Here is a 26,163-nt window from a genome sequence, read left to right as displayed (position 1 = left end):
ATTGCTTCCAGCAACCTGTCCCCACAGTGCCTGCCTCCAACCACCATGCCCTGGCTCCAGCCTGAAATTGTCTCCCCCCAACCTATCCCTAGTTACAACAGACTCTGCCAACCCATTTCTGGCCTGCAACTACCTCCTCAAACTTGTCCTCGAGCTGCGACTGTCCCTCACAACTTGTCCCCTGCCTGCCACTGTTTCAATCAGTCCCAGGTCCATGGCCACCTCCAGCAGCCGGTCCCTGGTCTCCGCCTCCCACAACAACCCGTCCTGGCCCCAGCCTGTGACTGCCTCCCACAACCTGTCCCCTGTGTGCGTGTTTGACCATCTCCTGAAAACTGTCCCTAGCACATGACTGTCTCCTGCAAGCTGTCCACCCTCAGCAGCTAGTCCCCGGTCTCTGCCTCCTGCAGCCAGTCCCCAAGCTCTCTGTCTCCAGCCTGTGACTGCCTTCCACAACCCATCCCGTGTGTGACCATCTCCTGACCCACGACTGTTTCCTGCAATCTGTCCGTGATATGCGACTGTCTCCTTCAACCAGTACCCAGTTTCTGTTTCCCACAATGCAGTCTCTGACAGTCTTTTGTATACTGAACATTAGGCGTGGCCCCTTAGTAAGGTTAAGGGCCGTCTTACAAGTCTAGAAATAATCCATCCTCTGCAGAATTGAAGAACAAGGTGGTTTAATTTACTCAGATCAGCAATCAAGGCTTCAGATCATAAAAAATAAATTTAAAGACGCTGACGAAATGTTATCACATATAAAATGGAGTTCACAGTCCTGTGCGAGTCCAGAGAAGAGGCCTCGTGCTTTGTGCTTCCAGAGGTGGCTGCCTGGTGTCCCACGGCCTGAAGACACAATAAAAAGGAGGCCGAAAACAGTCCCATCACAGAGAGCCAGGCCAACAATAATAGTAGTAGTGACTTCATCGCTCAGTGGCTGTTCTTTATGGCGTCCTTGGCTGCCAGAATTACAGGCGTCAGGCTAGATAGAGGTTTGGCCACCTTCAGGAACGGGTGCTGCAGAAATGAAAGATTAACATCAATTGATAAGATTCAGTTTTCAGTCTCATAGGATCCGCTTAGACCAGCCATTCTCAACCTTTTTACCCCTGAGGAACCCTTGAAATAATTATCAGGTCTTGAGGAACCCTTGCTAAAACCAATTAATTAGGGGTCAGTGGGAAAAATGTCTACTACACTGGCCGGCAGTGGGAAGTACAGTAGTGGTCGGAATGCCACCCTTACAGTTCGCTTACAAAAGAACATTAATGTCATGCCGCTGACTCAAGCCAAGTGGTACTGGCCCCAGGACTATGCAGGAACCATCAAATGGGGGGTGGGGGCAGGCAATCAGCCACAGGTCAAGGAACCCCTAGCAATCTCTGGAGGAACCCTAGCATCCCACGGAACCCTGGCTGAGAATGGCTGTCCTAGACATATATGAAAAATGAAAGGGAATCTATTGTCTTATCCATATAGGTGAATGTGATTAGAAATATTGTATCTTTAGGTGTTAACATATTATACTACACTGGTTCATGATATTTTAAAATGTAGGACGAGGATTGGACAAGCTAGCTTTGCAGCAACCCCTACCCATTCCCTGCCCCGTACCCCTTTCCTGAGACCCACTGCACTTTAAAAAAAAAAAAAAATTTTTAATGCAAGTACACATCTTTTCACAAGATTCTTCTGAGCAGTCCGATAACATCACAGACCTTTCCCCTATTGAGCATCTGTGGGGCATCCTCAAATGGAAGGTGGAGGAGCACAAGGTCTCTTAATATCCACCAGCTACCCGGAGAAAACCCACGAAGGCACAGGGAGAAAATGCAAACTCCAAGCAGGTAGAGTTATGGTTGGGATTCGAACCAGCGACCCTTATTACTGCTAGGTGAGAGTGCTACCCACTACACTACTGTGCTGCCCTAAATATATATACCATACATATATGTAAAAAATATCCCAAGCTTTGAACATCTCACGGAGCTCTGTTCAATCCATCATCCGAAAATGGAAAGAGTATGGCACAACTGCAAACCTACCAAGACATGGCCGTCCACCTAAACTGACCGGCTGGGCAAGGAGAGCATTCAACAGAGATACAAATGTACCCCACACTTTTCACATATTTATTTGTACAAAAATGTTGAAAACCATTTATCATTTTCCTTCCACTTCACAATTATGTGCCACTTTGTGTTGTTCCATCACATAAAATATATTTACGTTTTTGGTTGCGACATGACAAAATTTGGAAAATTTCAAGGGGTATGAATACTTTTTTAGGGCACTGTGTGTGTATGTATATAATACATATATATATATATATATATATATATATACACACATATACACTCTTTCCTATTCAGCCAACAATCATTGTAGACTGCCAAAATTGACATGACACTCCCCACCCTCCCTTCCCTGTGCCGTTTTACAGTATTACAATACAGCCAGGTCTAATATTGGCTGCTTTCCCGTCACAGTTCCTCAGAGCAGAGGATTATGGGAATTCCGGCCCCGATGTGGCGTGTGGGGTTCAGTGCAGATCTCTCATCAAAAACAAGAAATCTATTTAACAAGAATGAGCTCAGGACCTGTGTTCGGCCCGCGTCTGCTGCCAACCACGTGGGGAACAGAAGATGCCACCTGCTCCATGCAATATGGACAGCAGAGGAATGCACAGCCTGGTGCCATGGACGCAGCCAGCTTCCTGATATAGAAAGAATAAACCACAATCTACAGAGGATGTGGCTCCTTCTCCATCCACACCCAACCTCGGTAAGTTCTCCTTGAGTGTCCTTGTTGGTACATCCTTTTGATCTACCAACAGCAATGTACTTCAAAGTGTCTGTCTAAATATCCACCTCAGCTCCGGAAGGTTTTACCCCTTCATGACCAGACAATTTTTTGCTATTTAGCACTATGCTATTTTTTTTTTCATTATTATTCTTTTTATTGGTTTTTCCAAAAGTAGTGAACAATACAGGGCCTCTAGATATTCCCCGTCTCGAAAAGTACAAAAAAATATACAACTACAACTGCAGGGTTGAGACCTACTAGGAGACCAAAACCAACCCTCTAACCTTTACTGCTCATACATGGTATAATATATATCAATGCAATGCTACACATGCAACTATTACTACTAATGGAAGAAAGATTCAATGGGAGATGTGTGCACAAGGCCCAAAGCTTTGGAGCTTTTATAAAGGATTTACCGATTAAAACATGAATTGTGAGATCATGACATATACTTCCACATTATCCTATCACTATAGCGTGGTATTGGTGTTAAGAGATTTTAGCCAGATATTCCAATAGAACTGCGCTACTTTAACTGGTAATTTCTTGGTCATGCAATGCTGTACCCAATTGAAATTTTTATAATTTACATTAATAGAGCTTTCTTTTGGTGGTATTTGATAAACCACTGAGTTTTTTTTATTTTTTATTATATAAATGAAAAAAGATTGACGATGATTAAAAAGAAAAAAAAATATGTTTTCACTTTCCGGTATAAAACATAGGGTGGGGGGCTGGGATCTGGGGGCCCCCTTATTAAAGGGGGCTCCCAGATTCAGATAAGCCCCCCCGCCTGCAGACCCCGACAACCAACGGCCAGGGTTGTCGGGAAGAGGCCCTTGTCCTCATCAACATAGGGACAAGGTGCCTTGGGCCCCCCCCTTCCCCAAAACACCCCCTCCCATGTTGAGGGCATGCGGCCTGGTACGGCTCAGGAGGGGGGGGTGCTCACTCATCCCCACCCCCTTTCCTGACCGACTGGGCTGCGTGCTCGGATAAGGGTCTGGTATGGACTTTGGGGGGACCCCATGCCGTTTTTTCGGCATAAGGGTTGCCCTTTAAATCCATACCAGGCGACAGGGCTAGCCAGGTGTCAATCTCGCCGATGGAGGCAGCGACATTGACTTCCTTCGCTAGTCCCGTCTACCTGGAGTCATGTTCAAAGTGAATGGACTTTTTCCGTGTGTGGGCAAGTCCGTTAATTTCAAAAGTCCGGCGGACTAGCACACAGATGGGCGGATTGTCCGCCGGACTGCCGAGTCCAGCGGACAATTTTGAGTCAAGACTTTTTTCTAAGTTCGCCGGACTTTTGGGAACAAAAAGTCTACCGGAGCCCACACACGGCAAATTGTCCGGCGGACTCTGGTCCGCCAGACCAAGTCCACCGGATAGTCCGATCGTGTGTACGCGGCATAACTGGCTCTGGGGGGACTGACTACTGACTGACATCACCAGTGACACCAATACAGTGATCAGTGATAATACTACACATTGTCGCTGTACTAATGATACTGACTGGATACTGGCGATTAAGGGGTTAAATGTGTGCCTAACAATGTGTAATGTGTGCTGCTTTTTTTTTTACCTAAAGATCTGTTTGTTTATTATCCCTGATTTGCAGGGATAAGAGACAGAGAGATTGCTCCTTCTGTACAGAGCCCTGTGTTGATTGTCAACACAGGTCTCTGTGCTGTGATTGGACACAGCCGATCAGCAGGTCCCGGCCATGAATCATTGAGTGGGACCTGCTGACACACTCCCACTTTATATAATCACAGCGGGTGTTGGCGAGGGGGGGGGGGGAGGGGGGCACATGCGTGTGCCCTAAACCCAGAAACAGGGAGCAACATGCCAGTAAGTTGATTTGTCTGTACGGGACACATGTCCACAGTACATTGGGGGCGGGCAGTCCTTAAGTGGTTAAATACAGATTAATGTGGATAGTTTGCCCTTATAATATATAGATTTTGGTACCTCTAAAAAAGTTAATTGTATGGTCAGATTGTAATATATTTGGTGAGCTTAAAGCTCTCTATACAGGCATTGAATTTTGGCTGATTCCTGCTGAATTAGCCAGAATTTGTTCTGTGGGTTGCCCTGTCAGCGCTTAACTTTTGTCGTAGGAGCTGGGTGGAAATTTCTCAGCCTAGCCACACCTATATCCAATCAGAAGCAGGTATTGTTTTGCTATCCTGACAGCCACAGGTGGAGGCTGTCTAAACACAAAAGCCAGCAATTGCAAGGAACATGTCATAATGAACTTCTAGAAATGTTAATTGTGCCTAACAAGCACCCTGAATATATATCTTGTGTTTCAACCCCCCCCCCCCCCCCCCATTAAAAATAGCAGTGCACTTCCTGATACTTGAGTGTGGACTCCTATGCCTACAGCCTCATATCTGTATATCTGCAGTGTGAGATCTATGGCACTATTGCCTCTGGCTGCTAGTCTCAGGAGATTTGGAGTGAGATTTAGTGATGTCACTACTGTGCTGCTCCCTGTTCTCCTTGCTGGAGCGGAAGCCATACCTAAGGACCTGCAGTGCAAGGATCTCCCCTACTTCTGCTTGCTGGCTCCTCCAGTGCAGAACATGGCCTGGTAAGTCAGTACTGGGGAAAAGATCAGCTGCAGGCAGACCATAGTCAATACAAGTGACTAGTCCTTATTCCCACTGCCTGCCTTTTTTGGGCACAGACTGCAGAGTTAGGTTCCTCTTTAATGGCCTCCCGCCCGCCGTATAGACAAATGACAGCGGAGCAGGGTGGCTCTTGTTCTGGGACAACGTCATACGACAGTGCCCAGTTTAGCCACAATCGCCGGGACGCAGCCTCAACTCTGATCTCGCCAAACAGCCACGGTCCTTTACCCATGTGATCAGCTGTGTCCAATCACATGTAAACAAGGAAATGCAATTTATCAGCTCTCCTCGCCTCACACCGAGTGTGAGAAGAGGAGAGACGATCAGTAGCATCTCCTCAAATGGGAGACGTGTAAAGGTAATCAGTGCCCTGATTACAATGCAGCCCCATCAGTGACACCAGACTGTGTCCATCAGTGATGCCCATCAGTGCCACCAATCAGTGCTGCATATTAGTGCCACCCCATCAGTGACGCCTCATCAATGTCTCTCAGTGCCCAACAATGCAGACTATCAGTGCCCATCAGTGCAGCCTCATCAGCGCACATCAGTGAAGGAGAAAAATTACTTATTTACAAAATTTTCTGACAAACTGAGAAAAATTATTATTTTTTCAAAATTTTTGGTCTTTCAATTTTTTTTTTGCAGAAAAAAAAAAAACTAGCAGTGATTAAATAGCACCAAAAGAAAGCTCTATTTGTGTGAAGGAAATGATATAAAAATAAAAATTTGGGTACAGTGTTGCATGACTGCGCAATTGTTATTCAAAATGTGACAGCGCTGAAAGCTGAAAATTGGCCTGGGCAGGAAGGGGGTGAAAGTGCCCGGTATTGAGGTGGTTATGGTAAACTTCACAATACTACCAAAACAGGCACTCAATATAGCGAATTACAATTAGCACTATAGGCCAGCCATACTACGGATGAGATGACTGTACCTGAAGTAGTTCTTTGGCAGAGCCTCTCTTCTCCACATCCATCTCCAGACAGCGGTTCAGGAAATCCCGGAACGTCACTGACAATTTCTCTGGATTCTGTAGCTCTGGGGTTCCGTTGGTTGCAATAAGATACAATGCCTGTTTAGAGGAAAGTGAGAGGTTATTTAAAAAGGAAAAAACTGAATTTACTCTTCCAAAGTTCAGAAAAAGTAGCAACCTCCGCCCCTCTCCTGCACATTACACAGGCTTCCCTGCACATTACACAGGCTTCCCTGCACATTACACAGGCTTCCCTGCACATTACACAGGCTTTCCTGCACATTACACAGGCTTTCCTGCACATTACACAGGCCTTCCTGCACATTACACAGGCCCCCCTGCACATTACACAGGCCCCCCTGCACATTACACAGGCCCCCCTGCACATTACACAGGCCCCCCTGCACATTACACAGGCCCCCTGCTCTCCAAGGAGATCCCCCAGTCTCCTGGGAGAGCCCTGCTAGCGTACTGTAAAGTAAAAATAAATAAATAAAAAGATCACAGCCAGCCCCTCTGTTTTATAAGTCCATACTACACTGTGTGTTAGTATAAAAACCTGATGCCTCTAAATACCTCATCTTTGATTTTTTATGGCTGGTCACGTGACCTCTGGCTGTTCTCCTCCTCCAATCTAAACACTACAGCGGGAGGGGCTGAGCGGATGGTCATGTGACCTCCATGGCTGACATCAGAGGGGATCTCGGCCCCTCCCGCAGTAGCCCTGAGATCGGAGGAGGAGAGTGGCTGGAGGTCATGTGACTGGCCAGAAAAGATTGGAGATAAGGTATTTTAGAGGCATCAGTTTACACTAACACTTACAGAGGGGCTGGCAGTGATTTTTTTTTTTTACTTTTGCACTTTCATTCATGCAGTTGCGATGCAGCTGTTCTCTGCATCGATGCAGAATCGTTCAAGATTGCATCGCGGTGCATCGATTCTGCAATTATTTTCAACACCCCTACTTTTAAATGATAAAAGTTGGAGCTCTTTTTAAACTATTCAGTTTCTGAATAAGGACACATAAGGAATTTACTCATGCAGACTTGTAAGGTAACAAAGTGGTTGTAAAGTCTGAAGATTTTTTACCTAAAAGACCTTCATTGTGCAGCAACCCCCCTCCTACTTACCTGGGCCTGATCTCGAACCAGCGATGTGCACGAGAGCAGAAGCTCTCCTGGGTCTCTGCCTCTTCATTGGCTGAGACACAGCTGTCAATCGCAGCCAGTGAGGAGGAAGTGGAGAGTGGGGCCAAGCCGTGCTCTCTGTATCTCATAGACACACAGAGGCAGCTCCGGAGCAAGCGGGCATGCATGGGATGCATACAATTAGAAACACATGAGCAGGCATCGGTTATTCCCTGCTTTACAACCCTCATCCTTGTTTAACATTTTAACACCAACACAGGCTCATGTTAAACTGGGATTTAGACTGAAGTGGCTACTCACCCGGAGTGGATTCTCATTCAGATAAGGAGGCTCTCCTTCTATCATCTCTATAGCCATGATGCCCAGAGACCAGATGTCCACTTTAGGGCCGTAAGCTTTACGAGTGACTACTTCTGGAGCCATCCAGTATGGCGTGCCGACCATTGTACTTCGTTTACTCTGCTCTGGGGTGATCTGGGCACAGAAGCCAAAGTCAGCTGAAAACCAGAAGAAAAAAGAAACATGAACACGTTTAATAATTAACATTCAATACATCAAACCAAAATCTTGGTTATCAATTATCATTGTTAATGCATACGCTTTAATAAAAATTCAATGACAATATTAGGTACCGGTACTTATATGCTAATGTTAGGATCCTTATAAAATAATAGGTTCGTTGGTTAGAATGTATTTTGTTGACAGAAAGAGGTTATTAGAGCATCGCTCTTGGAATGTCTTGTTGTGAAGTCTGTAAAGAGACAGGTAAGCTGGCCACAGACTGTAATTCAGCCAGTTCAGCAGGGATCAGACAAATTTAGATCAGTATGAGGTCGTTCTTGCTCAACAGTCGATCCTTTTCAGACACTGATCAGTGTATTCTGATAGTGCCCCTTTTCCAGAATACAATGTCTCAGCGAGAGAAAAAGAGTCTCCGTCAACCTTTTTTGTGTGGCTGGAGGAATCCATGGCCAGCTTTAGCCTCCTATTATTCTACAAGAGAGTTTAGGTTGCAGACAACCTTGATACATTACTTCCCATAGCGTGTCTATTGACCACCTCACATAGTGTCTCTGCAGTCTTTGACCATCTACCATTGCATGTCTACAGTCTTTGACCATCTCCCATAGAGTGTCTACAGTCTTTGACCATCTCCCATAGAGTGTCTACAGTCTTTGACCATCTCCCATAGAGTGTCTACAGTCTTTCACCATCTCCCATAGCGTGTCTACAGTCTTTGACCATCTCCCATAGCGTGTCTACAGTCTTTGACCATCTCCCATAGCGTGTCTACAGTCTTTGACCATCTCCCATAGTGTGTCTAAAGTCTCTGGCTTTCTCCTATACTGTGTCTTCAGCCTCTGACCATCTCCTATAGCATGTCTACAACCTTTTACAATCTCCAATAAGTGTCTGCAAGCTTTGACCACCTCCAATATGCGTCTGCAGCCTTTGGCCATCTCCAACGGTGTGTCTGCAGTCTTTGACTATCTCCTATAGCAGTGATGGTGAACCTTGGCACCACAGATGTTTTGGAACTATATTTCCCATCATTCTCAACTACACTGCAGAGTGCATGAGCATCATGGGAAATGTAGTTTCAAAACATCTGGGGTGCCAAGGTTCACCATCACTGTCCTATAGTATGTCTGCAGTCTTTTGAAAATGTCTATTTGCATATTTGCAGTGTCTGAGACCTTTCTTTCGCTGCTGTCTCTCCAGTTTTTACCCTTTTTCAGCCCCTAGTGGGGGTTAAAACTGCCCCGCTAGAGGCCAAATATCGCCGCTAAAACGACGGTAAAGTGCTGCTAAATATAGCGCCGCTTTACCAGCAGCAACGCCCCAGTGTGAAAGTATCCTTATTGATTATGTGGGTCCCTTTGGTGATGTCAGGCGCCACAACTGAGCCCCCCCCTATATACAGTGCCTTAAAAAAGTATTCATACCCCTAGAAATTTTCCACATTTTGTCATGTTACAAGCAAAAACGTAAATGTATTATATTTGGATTTTATGTGATAAACCAACACAAAGTGGCACATAATTGGGAAGTGGAAGGAAAATGATAAATGGTTTTTCACATTTTTTACAAATAAATATGTGAAAAGTGTGTGGGGTACATTTGTATGGCGCCCCCCTGAGTCAATACTTTGTAGAACCTTTTTTCGCTGCAATTACATCTGCAAGTCTTTTTGGGGATGTCTCTACCAGCTTTGCACATCTACAGAGGGACATTTTTGCCCATTCTTATTTGCAAAATATCTCAAGCTCTGTCAGACTGGATGGAAAGCGTCTGTGAACAGCAATTTTCAACAGATTCTCAATGTGATTTAGGTCTGGACTTTAACTGGGCCATTCTAACACATGAATATGCTTTGATCTAAACCATTCCATTGTAGCTCTGGCTGTATGTTTAGGGTCGTTGTCCTGCTGGAAGATGAACCTCCGCCCCAGTCTCAAGTCTATTCCAGACTTTTAAAATGTTTTCTTCTAAGATTGCCCTGTATTTGGCTCCATCCATCTTCCCATCAACTGACCAGCTTCCCTGTCCCTGCTGAAGAAAAGCATCCCCACAACATGATGCTGCCACCACCATGTTTCACAGTGGGGATGGTGTGCTCAGATTGATGTGCAGTGTTAGTTTTCCGCCACACATAACATTCTGGTTTTAGGTCAAAAAGTTCAGTTTTGGTCTCATCTGACCAGAGCACCTTCTTCCACATGTTTCCTGTGTCCTCCACATGGCTTCGTGCAAACTGAAAACAAGGCTTCTTATGGCTTTCTTTCAACAATGTCTTTCTTCTTGTCACTCTTCCATAAAGGTCAGATTTGTGGAGTGCAGGACTAATAGTTGTCCTGTGGACAGATCCTCCCACCTTGAGCTGTGGATCTCTGCAGCTCCTTTAGGCCCGGCTCACACCTATGCGAATTGGAAGCGGCTTACACCGCATCCAATTCACATAACATTTTAAAATCTATTAGTTTGAATGCATCTGGTTCACATATGTGCGTTTTCTAGGCAGTGCGGTGGGAATTGAAGGCATATATTCTTCTATGGGAACGCATCTGATTAGCAAATGCATTCCGTTGTGAACAGGCATTCTCTCCCCCTCCTCACTACACCTCCCCCCTCTCCCTGATCAGCTGATCCGCAGCTAGAACGGAGAGGCACCGCTGAACAGCTGCTTTTTCTCTTCGCAGAGAACATGGGGCTGGAATTCACACCGGACTGGTGTAATTCCAGCCTTAGCCCTTGTACACACGGTCGGACATTCCGAAAACAAAGTCCGTCGGATTTTTTTAGACGGATTTTGTCCAAAACTGGTGTTGCATACACACGGTCAGACAAAGTTGTCGGAAAATCCGATCGTTCAGAACGTGATGACGTTAATCAGTTAGGACGGGACTACGTTCAGGCTAGTAGCCAATAGCTTTGGTCTAGGAATTTGATCTGAGCATGCGTGGCACTTTGTCCAATCGGAATTCTATACAAACGATCGGACAAAGTCCGATCGGATCATGTTGTCGTAAAATCTTTATATCCAGCTCTCAAACTTTGTTGGTCGGACATTCCGACGGAAAAAGTCAGATGAAGCCCACACACGGTCGGATTATCCGACAACACGGTCCGATCGGACATTTTCCGTCGGAATGTCCGACCGCGTGTACCATAGGCCTGTTGGCTGCTTCTCTGATGAATGCTCTCCTTGCCCGGCCTGTCAGTTTAGGTGGACGGCCATGTCTTGGTAGGTTTGCAGTTGTGCCGTACTCTTTCCATTTTTGGATAATGGATTGAACAGTGCTCTGTGAGATGTTCAAAGCTTGTGATATTGTTTTATAACCGAACCCTGCTTTAAACTTCTCCACAGCTTTATCCCTGACCTATCTGGTGCGTTCCTTGGCCTTCATGATGCTGTTTGTTCACTAAGCTTTTTTTTTAGAAAACCTCTGAGGGTCTCACAGAACAGCTGTTTTTATACGGAGATTAAATTACACACAGGTGGACTCTATTTACTATTTAGGTGACTTCTGAATGCAATTGGTTCCACTAGATTTTAGTTAGGGGGATCAGGTTAAAGGGGGCTGAATACAAATGCACCCCCACACTTTTCAGATATTTTTTATTTTTTTAAATTGAAAGCCATTTATCATTTTCCTTCCACTTCACAATTATGTGCCACTTTGTGTTGGTCTATCACATAAAATCCCAATAAAATACATTTAAGTTTTTGGTTGTAACATGACAAAACGTGGAAAATTTCAGGGGGTATGAATACTTTTTTAAGGCACTGTAAACAAAGTTGACCCCCATTGGTGTAGAAAGTGGTAGTTCTGGAAAATATGGACCAAAATCTCCGAGGAACGTTTCCAACACCTTGTTGAATCTATGCCATGAAGAATGAAGGCAGTTCTGAAGGCAAAAGGGGGGTCCAACCCGGTACAGCTCCTGGCAGCTCCCAGGAACTTCCTCAGAACCTTCTTTGGGTGATGGCAAATGCAGCCAGGAGGCCAAGATGGGTCACAAGCACCTTGGTGGAGGATCAGTGCACTAAAAACCTGAAAAAGATACGTACTTAGCTTGACCGATCCATCCATGCCCAGCAGGATGTTGTCGCTCTTGATATCCCGATGAATGACTTGGTTGGCGTGCAGGAATTCCAAGGCCTGCAGACACTAAAGACAGGAGAAGCGTGTCAGTCATGTACCAAGGCACAGATACGTTTTGAGACATTAAATAGACTCTGCCAGCAAAACATATAACAAAAAAAAAAAAAAAACAGCTTGGGTCGCTAAAAGAAAAAGAGCTAGACTGTAAAAAAAAAAAAGTAATAATACTTTTCCGCTCTGACCTTCATCCTGCTGAACCACTATGCTGTTGATTACTTCTCTGAACACAACTGCTATCTGTCCTCCTTCCATAAGAGCCGGTTCACACAGAGGCAACCCGGGATCCGACTTCAGGTCGCCCCAAGTTGCCCCAAGTCGCGCGGTTGAGAAAATCAATGGTAGTGAATGGAGCCGTCTTAATGTACACTACAGCAGTCGCTCCGACTTCAAAAAAGGTTCCTGTACGACTTCAAACCGACTTCTAGGCGACTTGTACCCATTGATTTCAATGGAAGTCGCCTCCAAGTCGGATCTCCATCTATATTGAAGCGACAATGACGCCTCTCTTATATTAAAAACCGGCATGGGTTCCCCCTCCAAGGGCAAACCAGGTCTCTAGGTCTGGTATGGATTTTAAGGGGAACCCTACGCCGAAAAAACGGCATGGGGGTCCCCCCAGAATCCATACCAGACCTTTATCTAAGCACGCAGCCCAGCCGGTCAGGAAAGGGGGTGGGGACGAGCAAGCGCCCCCCCCCCCCCCCCCCTCCTGAACCGTACCAGGCCGCATGCCCTCAACATGGGGAGATGGGTGCTTTGGGGAAGGGGGTGCCCTGCGGTCCCCCACGCCAAAGCACCTTGTCCCGATGTTGATGAGGACAAGGGCCTCTTCCCGACAACCCTGGCAGTTGGTTGTCGGGGTCTGCGGGCGGGGCTTATCGGAATCTGGGAGCCCCCTTTAATAAGGGGGTCCCCAGATTCCGGCCCCCCACCATATGTGAATGAGTATGGGGTACATCATACCCCTACCCATTCACCTGGGGAAAAAAAAGTGTCAATAAAAAAAACACACTACTTTGGGGGTCTCGTCCGACTCCACACCCATCTTCGATTCTTCTGTTGGGCTCCTCCGCTATCTTCTTCCAGCTCTTTTACTAGCGGTGGTCCGGTCTTCTCTATCCTTCTTCTCACTTCTCTCTTTTTCCGATGTTGACACAACGCTCTCTCCCGCTGTAATGCCGTGTGCGAGGTGCGTGACCACTTATATAGGCATGGGGAAGGGTCACCGGGTTCCCCCGGGACTTGAAGTCATAAGGGGCGGGGTCACATCACCCGGTGACCACGCCCCATGCCTATATAAGTTGTCGCGCACCACTCACATGGCATTTCAGTGGGAGAGAGCGTAGTGTCAACATCAAAAGAAGAGAGAGGAGAGGGAAGGACGGAGAAGAGCCCAGCAGAAGAACCGGAGAGCGGGAGAAGAGGCCGGAGACCGGGAGAGTCGAAAGAAGACCCCCGGAGCTGACTAATAAATGACTTTAAAAACCTGTAGTGTGTTTTTTCGTGACACTTTTTTCCCCCAGGTGAATGGGTAGGGGTACGATGTACCCCATACTCATTCACATAGGGTGGGGGGCCGGCATCTGGGGCCCCCTTATTAAAAGGGGCTCCCGGATTCTGATAAGCCCCCTGCCCGCAAACCCCGACAACCAACGGCCAGGGTTGTCAGGAAGAGGCCCTTGTCCTCATCAACATGGGGACAAGGTGCTTTGGGGTGGGGGGGGGCTGCAGGGCACCCCCTTTTCCAAAGCACCCCCCCATGTTGAGGGCATGCGGCCTGGTACGGTTTAGGAGGGGGGGGGCTTTTCCTCGTCCCCACCCCTTTCCTGATCGGCCGGGCTGCATGCTCGGATAAAGGTCTGGTATGCATTTTGGGGGGACCCCCACTCCATTTTTTCGGCGTAGGGGGTTTCCCTTAAAATCCATACCAGACCTAAGGGCCTGGTATGCTCTTGGAGGGGAACCCATGCCGGCTTTTTATTGAAAATTTGGCGTGGAGTTCCCCCTCAAGAGCTGATTGTTCTGTGATTGGTCACGGCCAAAGTCACCTGGCCTGGGGGCGACATAAAGTCGCGTTGAAGTCGCCCCAAGTCGCACTGTTATTCATACCCAAGTCGTGTCCAAGTTGCCTCCAAAAGTCGCACTGGTAGTCGCGTTGCCCCTGTGTGAACCGGCTCTAACAGTCTATTTACCTCTCTGCATACAGCTGCAATCTGTCCTTCATCCATAAGAGTTTCTGTCACCACATCGGTGAGTGAGCCACCAGCCAGGTACTCCATAACGACCCATAACTCGTCCCCGACCAAGTAACTGCAAGGATCAAGGTCACGTTAGTCACGTTGGCTGGAGGTGAAAGACGTCATTTCATGCATTCCATAAAATATTCTTCATTATGATCACAATAAAAAAATATTTATATTCCTGTGCAGGGCTCCAGCATTTCTCCCCCCCCCCCCCCCGGACTCACCTGTCCAGATAGTTGACAATGTTCGGGTTCTTGTTTTGCCTCATCACAAGGATCTCATTGATAATTAACTCCTTCTTCGGCTGCTGCTGCAGATTCATCTGTTTAATAGCCACCTACAAGGAGAACATAAGGATCTATGAAATGCTCCAAGCTTAGTTTGAGATACAACAGTCTTCATGGAGTTGCCCAAGGCCAGCCATACATGGTGCAAATTTATTTCCTGCAACCAGGGGTTGCAGGAAAGAAATTTTCTCGATTCCCCCATCAACACAAACAGTGTTTGATGGGGGAATCCCTCCTACCGAGCACTTGTCTGCTCCCGGCGGGGAGGCGAGGGAAGCCATCCCCACCAGGAAAAGACAACGACTGTCACCAATTGCACTCGTTGGGGTGCTGGATTGTTTATTTTATGTTCACTCTTATTTTAGATTTTTAGGCAATTTTGTATGGACTAAGAATTTTGTATTTTATATAAAATCACTGGCCACTTTATTAGGTACACCTCGCTAGTACCGAGTTAGACTCTCTTTTTCCTTCAGAACTGGTGGCATAGATTCAACATAGGTGAACTTCATTCTTGGTGGCATAGATACAACAAGGTCTTGGAAACGTTCCTCAAGAGATTTTGCTCCATAGTGACATGATGGCGTCACGCAGTTGCTGCAGATTTGTCGGCCGCACATCCATGATGCCAATCTCTTACACCACATCCCAAAGGTTCTCTATTGGATGAGATGTGGTGAGTGTGGAGGCCATTGGAGGACAGGGACCTCATTGTCCAGTGGTGAGATGATTGGAGCTTTGTGACATGGTGCATTATCCTGCTGGAAGGAGCCATCAGAAGATGGGGACACTGTAGTCATAAAGGGATGGACATGGTCAGCAACAATACTCAGTGAGGCCATGGGGTTTGAACGATGCTCAATTGGTACTAAGGGGCCCAAAGTGTGCCAAGAAAATCTCCCCCACACCAGTATACCACCAGCCTGAGCCGTTGTTACAAGGCATGCTTTTATGTTGGTTACACCAAGTTCTGACCCCACCATCTGAATGTTGCAGCTGAAATCAAGACTCTTTAGACCAGGCAACATTTTTCCAATCTTCTATTGTCCCATTCCTGTGCGAATTGTAGCCTCAGTTTCCTGTTCTTAGCTGACCAGAGTGGCTTCTGCTCCTGTAGTCCATCTGCTTCAAGGTTCGATGTGTTGTGCATTCAGAGATGGTATTCTGCCTTCCTTGGGTGTAACGAGTGGTTATTTGAGTTACTGTTGCCTTTCTGTCATCTGGAACCAGTCTGCCCATTCTCCTCTGAAATCAACCAGGCATTTTCCTCCACACAACTGCCGCTCACTGGATATTTTCTCTTTTTCGGACCATTCTCTGTAAACCTGAGAGATGGTTGTGTGTGAGAATCCCAGCAGATCAGCAGGTTTTGAAATACTCCAACCAGCCCATCTGGCACCGACAACCATGCCACGTTCAAAGTCACTTAAATCCCCTTTCTTCCCCCATTCTGATGTTCCATTTGAACTCCAGCAAGTCATCTCTACCACATCTAGATGCCTAAATGCATTGAGTTGCTGCCGTGTGATTGGCTGATTAGCAATTTGTGTTACCAAGCAATTGAACAGGTGTACTAAATAAAGGGCCCGATGAGTGTAATGTTTGTATATGGGCTTAATACCACTTTAAGGTTCCTGTTGTCAGTGACCACAGAGGAAATTAGGTGTCATTTCCCCAATGGGGTCACAGAAGGGAGAATCAAACATAGAAAAAAAAAAAGTAGAAAAAGAACAAAAAAAATGAAAAAAAACGATATCCACAACAAATTGATATATATATATATATATATATATATATCCTGTTTCCCCGAAAATAAGTGATGGCTGCAATATAAGCCCTAGTTAAAGTCCTTGCAGGTCTTACTTTCAGGGTAGGGCTTATTTGGGGGGTAGGGCTTATATTGCAGCCATCACCAACAATCATGCTAGGTCTTATTTTCGGGGAAACAGGGTATATGTATATGTATGTGTGTGTGTATGTATATATATATATATATATATATATATATATTATAATAATAATAATAATAATAATAAATATATTTTTTGGGGGGCTGGACAATACTTTCATTTTCAGCACACACAATGCAGAACAGTTTACCTCCTGACCGGTGGCCACTTCAACTGCGATGTACACCGTCCCAGATGCCCTGTGTGAGAGACAACACTCAATGTAATTCCTATTTATATATACAGAGCACAGCAACCATCCATATCAGTCCATAGAGCCCCGTGTCTCATCACATACACACAGGTACACTTTGGATGATTCTGCGTGATCGATGATCAAACTAGCTATAGTTTTTTTTTTTTGTTTTTTTTTTCAGATACTAGATAAATCTGGATCCTCCCGGGGAAGCCTATACATACAAACTCCATGTGGATAGTGGAGTTGGTAGGAACTGAATCTAGTACCCCAACCCAGCCAGGCCGCAGTGCGGATCGCTTTTTTTTTTATTTTTTATTGTGCGCCTACTTGCAGGCAGATTCTGATGAAAACCTCCAAATGCAAAACCGAGTGCCTCCACCCACCTAACTAAAGCTGACCTTGTGAAATAGGATCCTAAAGCCCCCATACACACTATTAGATTTTCTGCAGATTTTTGTCTTTCTGATTTACCAAAGCCATGTAGTGGAATGGCCTGCCTGATTGCATACAAATTGAAACTCTTACGGTTTGACCTCATATTATATCGTTTTGGTAAATCTGAAGACAAAAATCTGAAGAAAATCTAATAGATTGTAAGCTCTAATGAGCAGGGCCCTCTGATTCTCCCTGTCTTGAATTGTATTGTAATGTCTACCCTAATGTTGTAAAGCGCTGCGTAAACTGTCAGCGCTATATAAATCCTGTATAATAAAAATGAATAATAATAATAATAGTCTGCATGGGGTCATAGATTGTAAGCTCCTTGGGGCAAAACTGATGTGAGTGTACAACGCTCGGCAGTATATACACAATATTACCAAAAGTATCTGGTTGGAGGTCAGGAATCTGTGCAGGCCAGTCAGGTTCCTAAACCCCGCTCATCCATGTCTTTATGGACCTTACTTTGTGCACTGGTGCGCAGTCATGTTGGAACAGGAAGGGGCCATCCCCAAACTGTTCCCACAAAGTTGAGAGCATGAAATTGTCCAAAATGTCTTGGTATGCTGACACCCAAAAATGGAACTTCCACTTTAAGGGAAGGTGACCCCCTGACACGCCACATTTGGCATGTCATTTTTGGGGGGGGGGGGGCAGAAACTCTCTTTTTTTTTATTTTTTTATAGAGGGTTCCAGCTCCCAGTTCCTCCTGGCCCACCCACGGCGCCAGTAGGAATTTCATCTCTCCCCCCTCCATCTTGGCAAACATCTGGGACACGTCACAGGTCCCAGATGATTGCCTGGCCAGTCACAGCGCGTAGTGCGGCTCACGCATGCGCAGTACGTGCCCGGCTGTGGCGCCCACAGCCACAATGCCGGCGCCGCAGAGAGGAGGGGGAGAGGAGCGGGGCTTTGTTCCCCCGCATCGCTGGACCCTGGGACAGGTAAGTGTCCGATTATTAAATGTCAGCAGCTGCAGTATTTGTAGCTGCTGACTTTTAATAATTATTTTTTAATTGGAACTCCGCTTTAATGCCGTGTACACACGATAGGATTTTCCGACAACAAAACCGTACACTTTTTTCCGAGGGATGTTGGCTCAAACTTGTCGTCTTGCATACACACGGCCACCCAAGTCGGAAATTGCGAACGTCAAGAAAGCGGTGACGTACGACACGTACGACGGGCAGAGAAAAATGAAGTTCAATAGCCAGTGCGGCTCTTCTGCTTGATTCCGAGCATGCGTGGACTTTTGTGCGTCGGACTTGTGTACACACGATCGGACTTTCCGACAACAGGTTTTGCTGTCGGAAAATTTGAGAACCTGCTCTCAAACAGTCGTTGGCGGAAATTCTGCCAACAAATGTTCTATGAAGCATACACACGGTCAGACTTTCCGACAACAAGCTCACATCCAACATTTGTTGTCGGAAGATCCTATCGTGTGTATGGGGCATACGAGTTCCCTTCACTGGAACTAAGGGGCCAAGCCCAACCCCTGAAAAACAACCCCACATCATAATCCCCCATAATCTCCACCAAATGATTTGTACTAGAGCACAAAGCAAGGTCCATAAAGACATGGATGAGAGAGTTTGGGTTAGGGGAACTTGACTGTCCTGCACAGAGTCCTGACCTCAACCCGTTGGAACACCTTTGGGATGAATTAGCGCGGAGACTGCAAGCCGGGCCTTCTTGTCCAACATCAGTGCCTGACCTCACAAATGCTCTTCTGGAAGAATGGTCAAACATTCCCATAGACACACTCCTAAACCTTGTGGACGGCCTTCCCAGAAGAGTTGAAGCTGTTATAGCTGCAAAGGGTGGGTCAACTCCATATTGAATCCTACGGACTAAGACTGGGATGCCATTAAAGTTCATGTGCGTGTGAAGGCAGGCGTCCCAATACTTTTGGTAATATAGTGTAAATACCTGTAATAAATGAATAAGTTGCAAAGTTACTAAAAGTCCAACGTTCTCTCCGATAGTCGTGTGACGTGATTCTGGGCAGAACGGACAGCACTGCGGCATTCTGGCGGACGCCATATGTGCCCAGGTTGAGAGCTGTCCAACAGGAAGACAAAAGGAACATTCATGCTGAGACTGGAAGCCGGGGCATTCCCCGGCCGTGAGTGAATGCATGTCTACCAGCCCGTGACCGGCTCGCAGGAATTTGCATGCAGGCTCTGTGCCAAGAGAGCTTTTAAAAAGGTAACAACTGAATGGCCCCCTCCTTCCCGGGGACACAAGAGACGCTGCGGATCCTGGGAGCGAAGATCGCGCTGAATAAAAATCCTAATAAGAGCGATGATGTGCCGGCTCCAGGGTGGGAAGTCACACCTCGTTATAGGTCACGCTAATTGAGTGCGAGGATTAACACCGCCCGCTCTGCCAAGAAAGTCTGCCGCTGGTTTTTAAAAAAAAGCCGCGTTCACTAAAAGGCAAACCATTCGGCATTTCCACCGAGCGGACGTTCCACTTATTATTGTAATATTCACTAGACAAGGTCAGTCCACTCATAAGTCAGGATTTATAGTTATAGGTGGGGCCAGATGGGCCGAGCCAGTCCCCAACTTCTAACGTGTCTTCAATACTCCAATAGAACTCTTCTCCTGCCCAGCGAAGAGTTTTGGATCTTCCCGCCCACTTTTGGGTTTTCCCCATTCTGTCTGTTACATTCTCCATAATATAAAATGAATTACAAAAAGTACTGTAGTGTTCCCAGGTCTGTAGACCCGCTGTGCCCAATATGAGGGGTCCCCACCATCCCTGTGCTGAGTTCCCAGGTCTGTACACCCGATGTGCCCAATATAAGGGGTTCCCACCATCCCTGTGCTGAGTTCCCAGGTCTGTACACCCGATGTGCCCATTATGAAGGGTCCCCACCATCCCTGTGCCAAGTTCCCAGGTCTGTACACCCGCTGTGCCCATTATGAGGGGTTCTCACCATCCCTGTGCTGAGTTCCCAGGTCTGTACACCCGATGTGCCCAATATGAGGGGTCCCCACCATCCCTGTGCTGAGTTCCCAGGTCTGTACACCCGATGTGCCCAATATAAGGGGTTCCCACCATCCCTGTGCTGAGTTCCCAGGTCTGTACTCCCGATGTGCCCATTATGAAGGGTCCCCACCATCCCTGTGCCAAGTTCCCAGGTCTGTACACCCGCTGTGCCCATTATGAGGGGTTCCCACCATCCCTGTGCTGAGTTCCCAGGTCTGTACACCCGCTGTGCCCAATATGAGGGGTTCCCACCATCCCTGTGCCGAGTTCCCAGGTCTGTATACCCGATGTGCCCATTATGAGGGGTTCCCACCATCCCTGTGCCAAGTTCCCAGGTCTGTACACCCGCTGTGCCCATTATGAGGGGTTCCCACCATCCCTGTGCTGAGTTCCCAGGTCTGTACACCCGCTGTGCCCATTATGAGGGGTCCCCACCATCCCTGTGCTGAGTTCTCAGGTCTGTACACCCGCTGTGCCCATTATGAGGGGTCCCCACCATCCCTGTGCTGAGTTCTCAGGTCTGTACACCCGATGTGCCCATTATGAAGGGTCCCCACCATCCTTGTGCTGAGTTCCCAGGTCTGTAGACTCGCTGTGCCCAATATGAAGGGTTCCCACCATCCCTGTGCTGAGTTATTCATTTATTTATCCATTATTGTCAGGATAAATAGGCCTTCATTTGGTGGAAAATTTGGACATCCCCTGATATGTTCACATTATGAGGTCTGTACACCCGCTGTGCCCAATATGAGGAGACACAGGAACTCAGCAGAGGGAGGGTGGGGACCCCTCATAATGGGCACAGCAGGTGTACAGACCCAGGAACTCAGCACAATAATGATGAGAACCTCTCGTAATGGGCACAGCAGGTGTACAGACCTCATAATGTGAACATATCAGGGGATGTCCAAATTTGCCACCAAATGAAGGCCTATTTATCCTGACAATAATAAAGTATTATCTACCTGGATACACTAAGTAGTTATGATGATATGTATAGTTTTACTAACAAATTGTAAAACAGCATCCAGGGACTAGGATTTATTTTACCTTCAGGTAATAAAGGGGTTAAGAAGGGGGTTGAGAAGTTATAAGCTCTATAATGAACTCTTTCTGTACTGTGCTGGCAGATCTCATTATCAAAACTTAGGTGCACATAGTGCCTGCACCAACAAAGATCCAAAGGCTCGGGTGGTACATTGTATGTTAAAGGGGAGGTCCAGACTGGGTGAGAAAAATGAAAAGTCAGCAGCTACAAATACTGTTTTATACTTTAGGGCATTTACCTGTTCAGGGAGCCCGCAATGTTGGCACCCCAGCCGATCTTCGGATCGACTCCCAGGTGGTGCCGCCGCCATTCCTGGTAAGGGAACCAGGAAGTGAAGCCTTTCGGCCTCACTGTTGGTTCCCTACTGCGCATGCGTGAAGTGTGCTGCGCTTATTAATTGGCCCGGCTGCGGGGGAAGGGGGGGGGGGCAAACTTCCGGGAGATCGGGCTCGGACCATCTCCCGGAAGCGGGTCCCTGTTCCCCCCACCTCCGATGTCACAATTGCCACCTTTTTTTTACCTGTTTTTGACAGGTCCCCTTCCCCACTTCCGAGAGACGGGCCACGCCGGGATTGCTTAGTAAAAGCAGCACTCATTACACATAGTTAGGCACAGTTAACCCTTTGATCGCCCATAGATGTTAACCCCTTCCCAGCTAGTGTCATTAGTACAGTGACAGTGTTTAGTATTAGCACTGATCACTATATTAGTGTCACTATTGATGACAGTGTCAGTTAGTGTATAACAAATAAAAATTCCAGTATCTATACCATAGATTGTAGACGCTATAACTTTCACGCAAACCAAAATAATATACACTTATTGGGATTTTTTTCTGCCAAAGACATGTAGCAGAATACATTCTAGCCAAAATGTATGAAGAGATTTGATTTTTTTCATTTTTTCATTGGGTATGTTTTATAGCAGAAAGTAAAAACTATTGTTTTTCTTTCAATATTTTCGGTCTTTCTTAATTTATATAATAACCACCTGTCGACCACCCACAGTACATTTCCTGCTACAGGGTGGCTGCGCTGCGCAGAATCTTGTATCTATATGCGATTCTGCACTTCCGGGTATCAGGCGCGTGTGCGCGTGTCGCGGGCAGTCTGCACCGCTGTGATTTTACACTGCGGGAGTTGATCAGCGAGTCCCGTGGACCCGTTCCCACTGATCATTCGGTACACTGGCAGAACCCTGTAAACAAGGCTGATTGCCGTTCTTTCAGTACAGAAGGCATGGATCCTTTGTTCCTGTAAAGCAGAAACAACAATCCATGCCTTCCACTAGTAAAAAGCACCTCCCACACTACACTGAAACAGTAGCTAGGCACACATTGAACCCTTTGATCGTCCCTGATGTCAACCCAGTTCCCTGCTAGTGTCATTAGTACAGTGACAGTGTATATTTTTAGCATTGATGACTGTATTAGAGCCAATGGTCCCCAAAAAAGTGTCACTTATGCTGGCCCATACACTATATGAAAAACCATCCGAATCCATTTTCGAAAAACAAACATTTGGCCGTGAGAGCAAACGATAGTGCCATCATGTAATGACCAATAAATTGTTCAGTGGACATAAATTAATCAATTTTTTTGTTAATTTTTTATTTTTTTTTTACATATACCTAGTGCAAACAGTTCAGACAGGGAAACTTAACCTTTCAATTTATCGTTCGTTCAGCAGAAACTTTCCAAACTTGTCCTTTGTTTTTTCGGCTCAAAAACGTCCCAACGATTACCGATTCTGTGCCCATTAACTTGCCTGAAAAACGAACGAACTGGCCAAATGACCGCATTTCGGCAGATTTTTCGCATAGTGTATGGCCAGCATTGGTGTCCCATTTGTACGCTGCAATATAAGTCGCTGATTGCTGCCATTACTAGTAAAAATAAATAAATAAAAATTCCATCTAAATATCCCATAGTTTGTAGACGCAATAACTTTTGCGCAAACCAATCAATATACGCATATTGGGATTTTGTTTTACCAAAAATATGTAGGAGAACACATATTGACCTAAATTGATGAAGAAATTAGATTTTTTACATGTTTTTATTGGATGTGTTTTATAGCAGAAAGTATAAAAAAAATTATATTTTTTATATATATATATATATATATATATATATATATATATATATATATATATATATATATATATATATATTTTTTTTTTTTTTTCAAAATTGTCGGTCGTTTTTTATTTATAGCGCAAAAAATAAACGCAGAGGTGATCAAATACCACCAAAAGAAAGCTCCGTTTGGGGGAAAAAAGGATATCAATTGTATTTGGGTACAGCGCCGCAGGACCGAACAATTGTCAGTTAAAGTAACGCAGTGCCGTAGCGAAAAAAATGCCTCGGGGGGGGGGGGGGGGGGTAAATATTCCTGGAGGTGAAGTGGATAAAGAAAAAAAAAAACCCAGTGGTGATTAAAAACCACGGAAAGAAAGCTCTATTTGTGTGAAAAAAAATTTAAGAAATGTAATTTGTGTACAGCATGCGTTGCATGACCGCTCAATTGTCCGTTAAAGTAGTGCAGTGGTGAATAGCAAAAAAGGGGGTAAAACCTTTCTGGAGGGCAAGTTGTTAAAGAGACGAGTTTTATTCATTTGCAATGTGCATCTGAACTTTTAATGTATAACTTCTCCAAAGGCCAGATTCCCTAGCACAGCCCCCCTCCCTCCTTGCATGTCATAGCCCTTCCACTTCTGGGAGTGTCCAATGACTGTCTGTGCTGGCCCAGCTCCTCTGCCCCTCCCCCCTTTCCGACATAAACCTTTTTCCATAACAGCCAGGGGGTATACTGCAGAGCTGTGGTTTCCAATCTCAGTCCTCAAGTACCATCAACAGGTCATGGTTTCCAGGATTCCCTTCACCCTGCACAATGTCAATGGCTTGGTATTTTTTGTTGAAGGCGAAAATTCCCAAAACATGACTTGTCAGGGGTGTTTGGGGAATGAGGCTGGGAAACGCGGCAATAGAGTGGTCACTTTGAGTCTACTGCCATCCAAGATGGCGGCACCCAGCAGCAATCTCATGGCTTTTGGAGGTCTACACAAAGAGGTTCATCTCTCTGCATATAACTTGCTTCGCTCGTATGGGCAATACCGAGTGCACAGGGGTGTCCAGGGATATGCAAGTCAAAAAAGATACCCACTCCCCATAAAGAATAAAAAAAAAAAAAAAAAAAAAGTGTTAGGGAGAAGAGAGGAAAGCTGAATAAGTAGCACTTCTTTCACTTTTCGGTGAAGGCCCACTTTAAATATGCCCATGTGAATGAGACCTTATGGGAGCCGGTATACAGGATATATTACTATCACCCATTTGGGGTATAATGTACTTTTGACCATATTTCCATATGAAATCCATCTAATCAGGCTGGTGATAACTCCAGGGTGAGGAGGACAGTAGAGCATTAGAGGATAGGAGATACCGGAATGAGTACAAACAACAGAAGATGTATGGGAGGAGCACAACCAGCAGAAGACAGGAGGGAGGAGCACTGGAGGAGCGCAATCAGCAGAGGACGGACAAATGGAGCAGAGGAGGAGTACAAACAGAAAAGGATTGGTGGAAGGAGCACGGGAGAAACACAATCGGCAGAGGACGAGCGAATGGAGCACAGGAGGAGTGCAATCAACAGAAGATGGGTGCAAAGAGCACAGGAGGAGAACAATCATCAGAGAATTGTCCGAAGGAGCAAACTAAGGAGTACAATCGGCAGAGGGTGGGTGGAAGGAGCTCAGGAGGAGTGCAATTAGCAGAGGATAAGCGGGAGGAGTACAATAAACAGAAGATGGGTGTGCAAAGAGCACAGGAGGAGAACAATCGGCAGAGGACAGGCAGGAGGAGTACAATCGGCAGAGGACAGGCAGGAGGAGTACAATCGGCAGGGGACAGGCAGGAGGAGTACAATCGGCAGGGGACAGGCAGGAGGAGTACAATCGGCAGAGGACGGACGGAAGGAGCACAGGAGGAGTAAAATTAGCAGAGGATCAACAGAAGGAGCACAGGAGAAGTGCAGTCATCAGAGGATGGGTGGAATGAGCATAGGAGGAGTACAATCATTAGAGGATGGGCAGGAGGAGTGCAATCATGAGAGGATGGGCAGGAGGAGTACAATCATCAGAGGATGGGCGGGAGGAGTACAATCATCAGAGGATGGGCAGGAGGAGTGCAATCATCAGAGGATGGGCAGGAGGAGTGCAATCATCAGAGGATGGGCAGGAGGAGTGCAATCATCAGAGGATGGGCAGGAGGAGTACAATCAACACAAGATGGGTGTGCAAAGAATACAGGAGGAGAACAATCAGCAGAGGACAGGCAGGAGGAGTACAATCGGCAGAGGATGGGCGGAAGGAGCACAGGAGGAGTACAATTAGCAGAGGATGAACAGAAGGAGCACAGGAGAAGTGCAGTCATCAGAGGATGGGCGGGAGGAGTACAATCATCATAGGATGGGCGGGAGAAGTGCAATCATCAGAGGATGGGCAGGAGGAGTGCAATCATCAGAGGATGGGCAGGAGGAGTGCAATCATCAGAGGATGGGCAGGAGGAGTGCAATCATCAGAGGATGGGCAGGAGGAGTGCAATCATCAGAGGATGGGCAGGAGGAGTGCAATCATCAGAGGATGGGCAGGAGGAGTGCAATCATCAGAGGATGGGCAGGAGGAGTGCAATCATCAGAGGATGGGCAGGAGGAGTGCAATCATCAGAGGATGGGCAGGAGGAGTGCAATCATCAGAGGATGGGCA

At 46.4% G+C, this 26,163-nt stretch overlaps 1 protein-coding gene across 3 annotated transcripts in view; it reads right to left on the bottom strand.

Moving 5' to 3' along the window:
* Positions 1–663: 663 nt before the first annotated feature.
* The window catches only part of PAK1 (p21 (RAC1) activated kinase 1), a 122,211-nt gene continuing 96,711 nt past the window's right edge, over positions 664–26,163 (bottom strand). For all 3 annotated transcript variants that reach the window (XM_077451372.1, XM_077451374.1, XM_077451373.1), the window contains 7 exons: positions 16,869–16,917; positions 14,706–14,818; positions 14,431–14,548; positions 12,145–12,244; positions 7,872–8,068; positions 6,385–6,522; positions 664–1,017 (listed from right to left, as the gene is read on the bottom strand). In XM_077451372.1, the coding sequence (XP_077307498.1) occupies positions 931–1,017; positions 6,385–6,522; positions 7,872–8,068; positions 12,145–12,244; positions 14,431–14,548; positions 14,706–14,818; positions 16,869–16,917 (802 nt within the window). In that variant the 3' untranslated portion in view covers positions 664–930. The remainder of the gene's footprint in view (positions 1,018–6,384; positions 6,523–7,871; positions 8,069–12,144; positions 12,245–14,430; positions 14,549–14,705; positions 14,819–16,868; positions 16,918–26,163) is intronic.

This window comes from Lithobates pipiens, unplaced genomic scaffold (genome assembly GCF_037356315.1).
Source record: "Lithobates pipiens isolate NorthernLeopardFrog02 unplaced genomic scaffold, aLitPip1_a1.2 Scaffold_23, whole genome shotgun sequence".
Classification (NCBI taxonomy): domain Eukaryota; kingdom Metazoa; phylum Chordata; class Amphibia; order Anura; family Ranidae; genus Lithobates; species Lithobates pipiens.
This window is presented reverse-complemented; position numbering and strand designations above follow the sequence as displayed.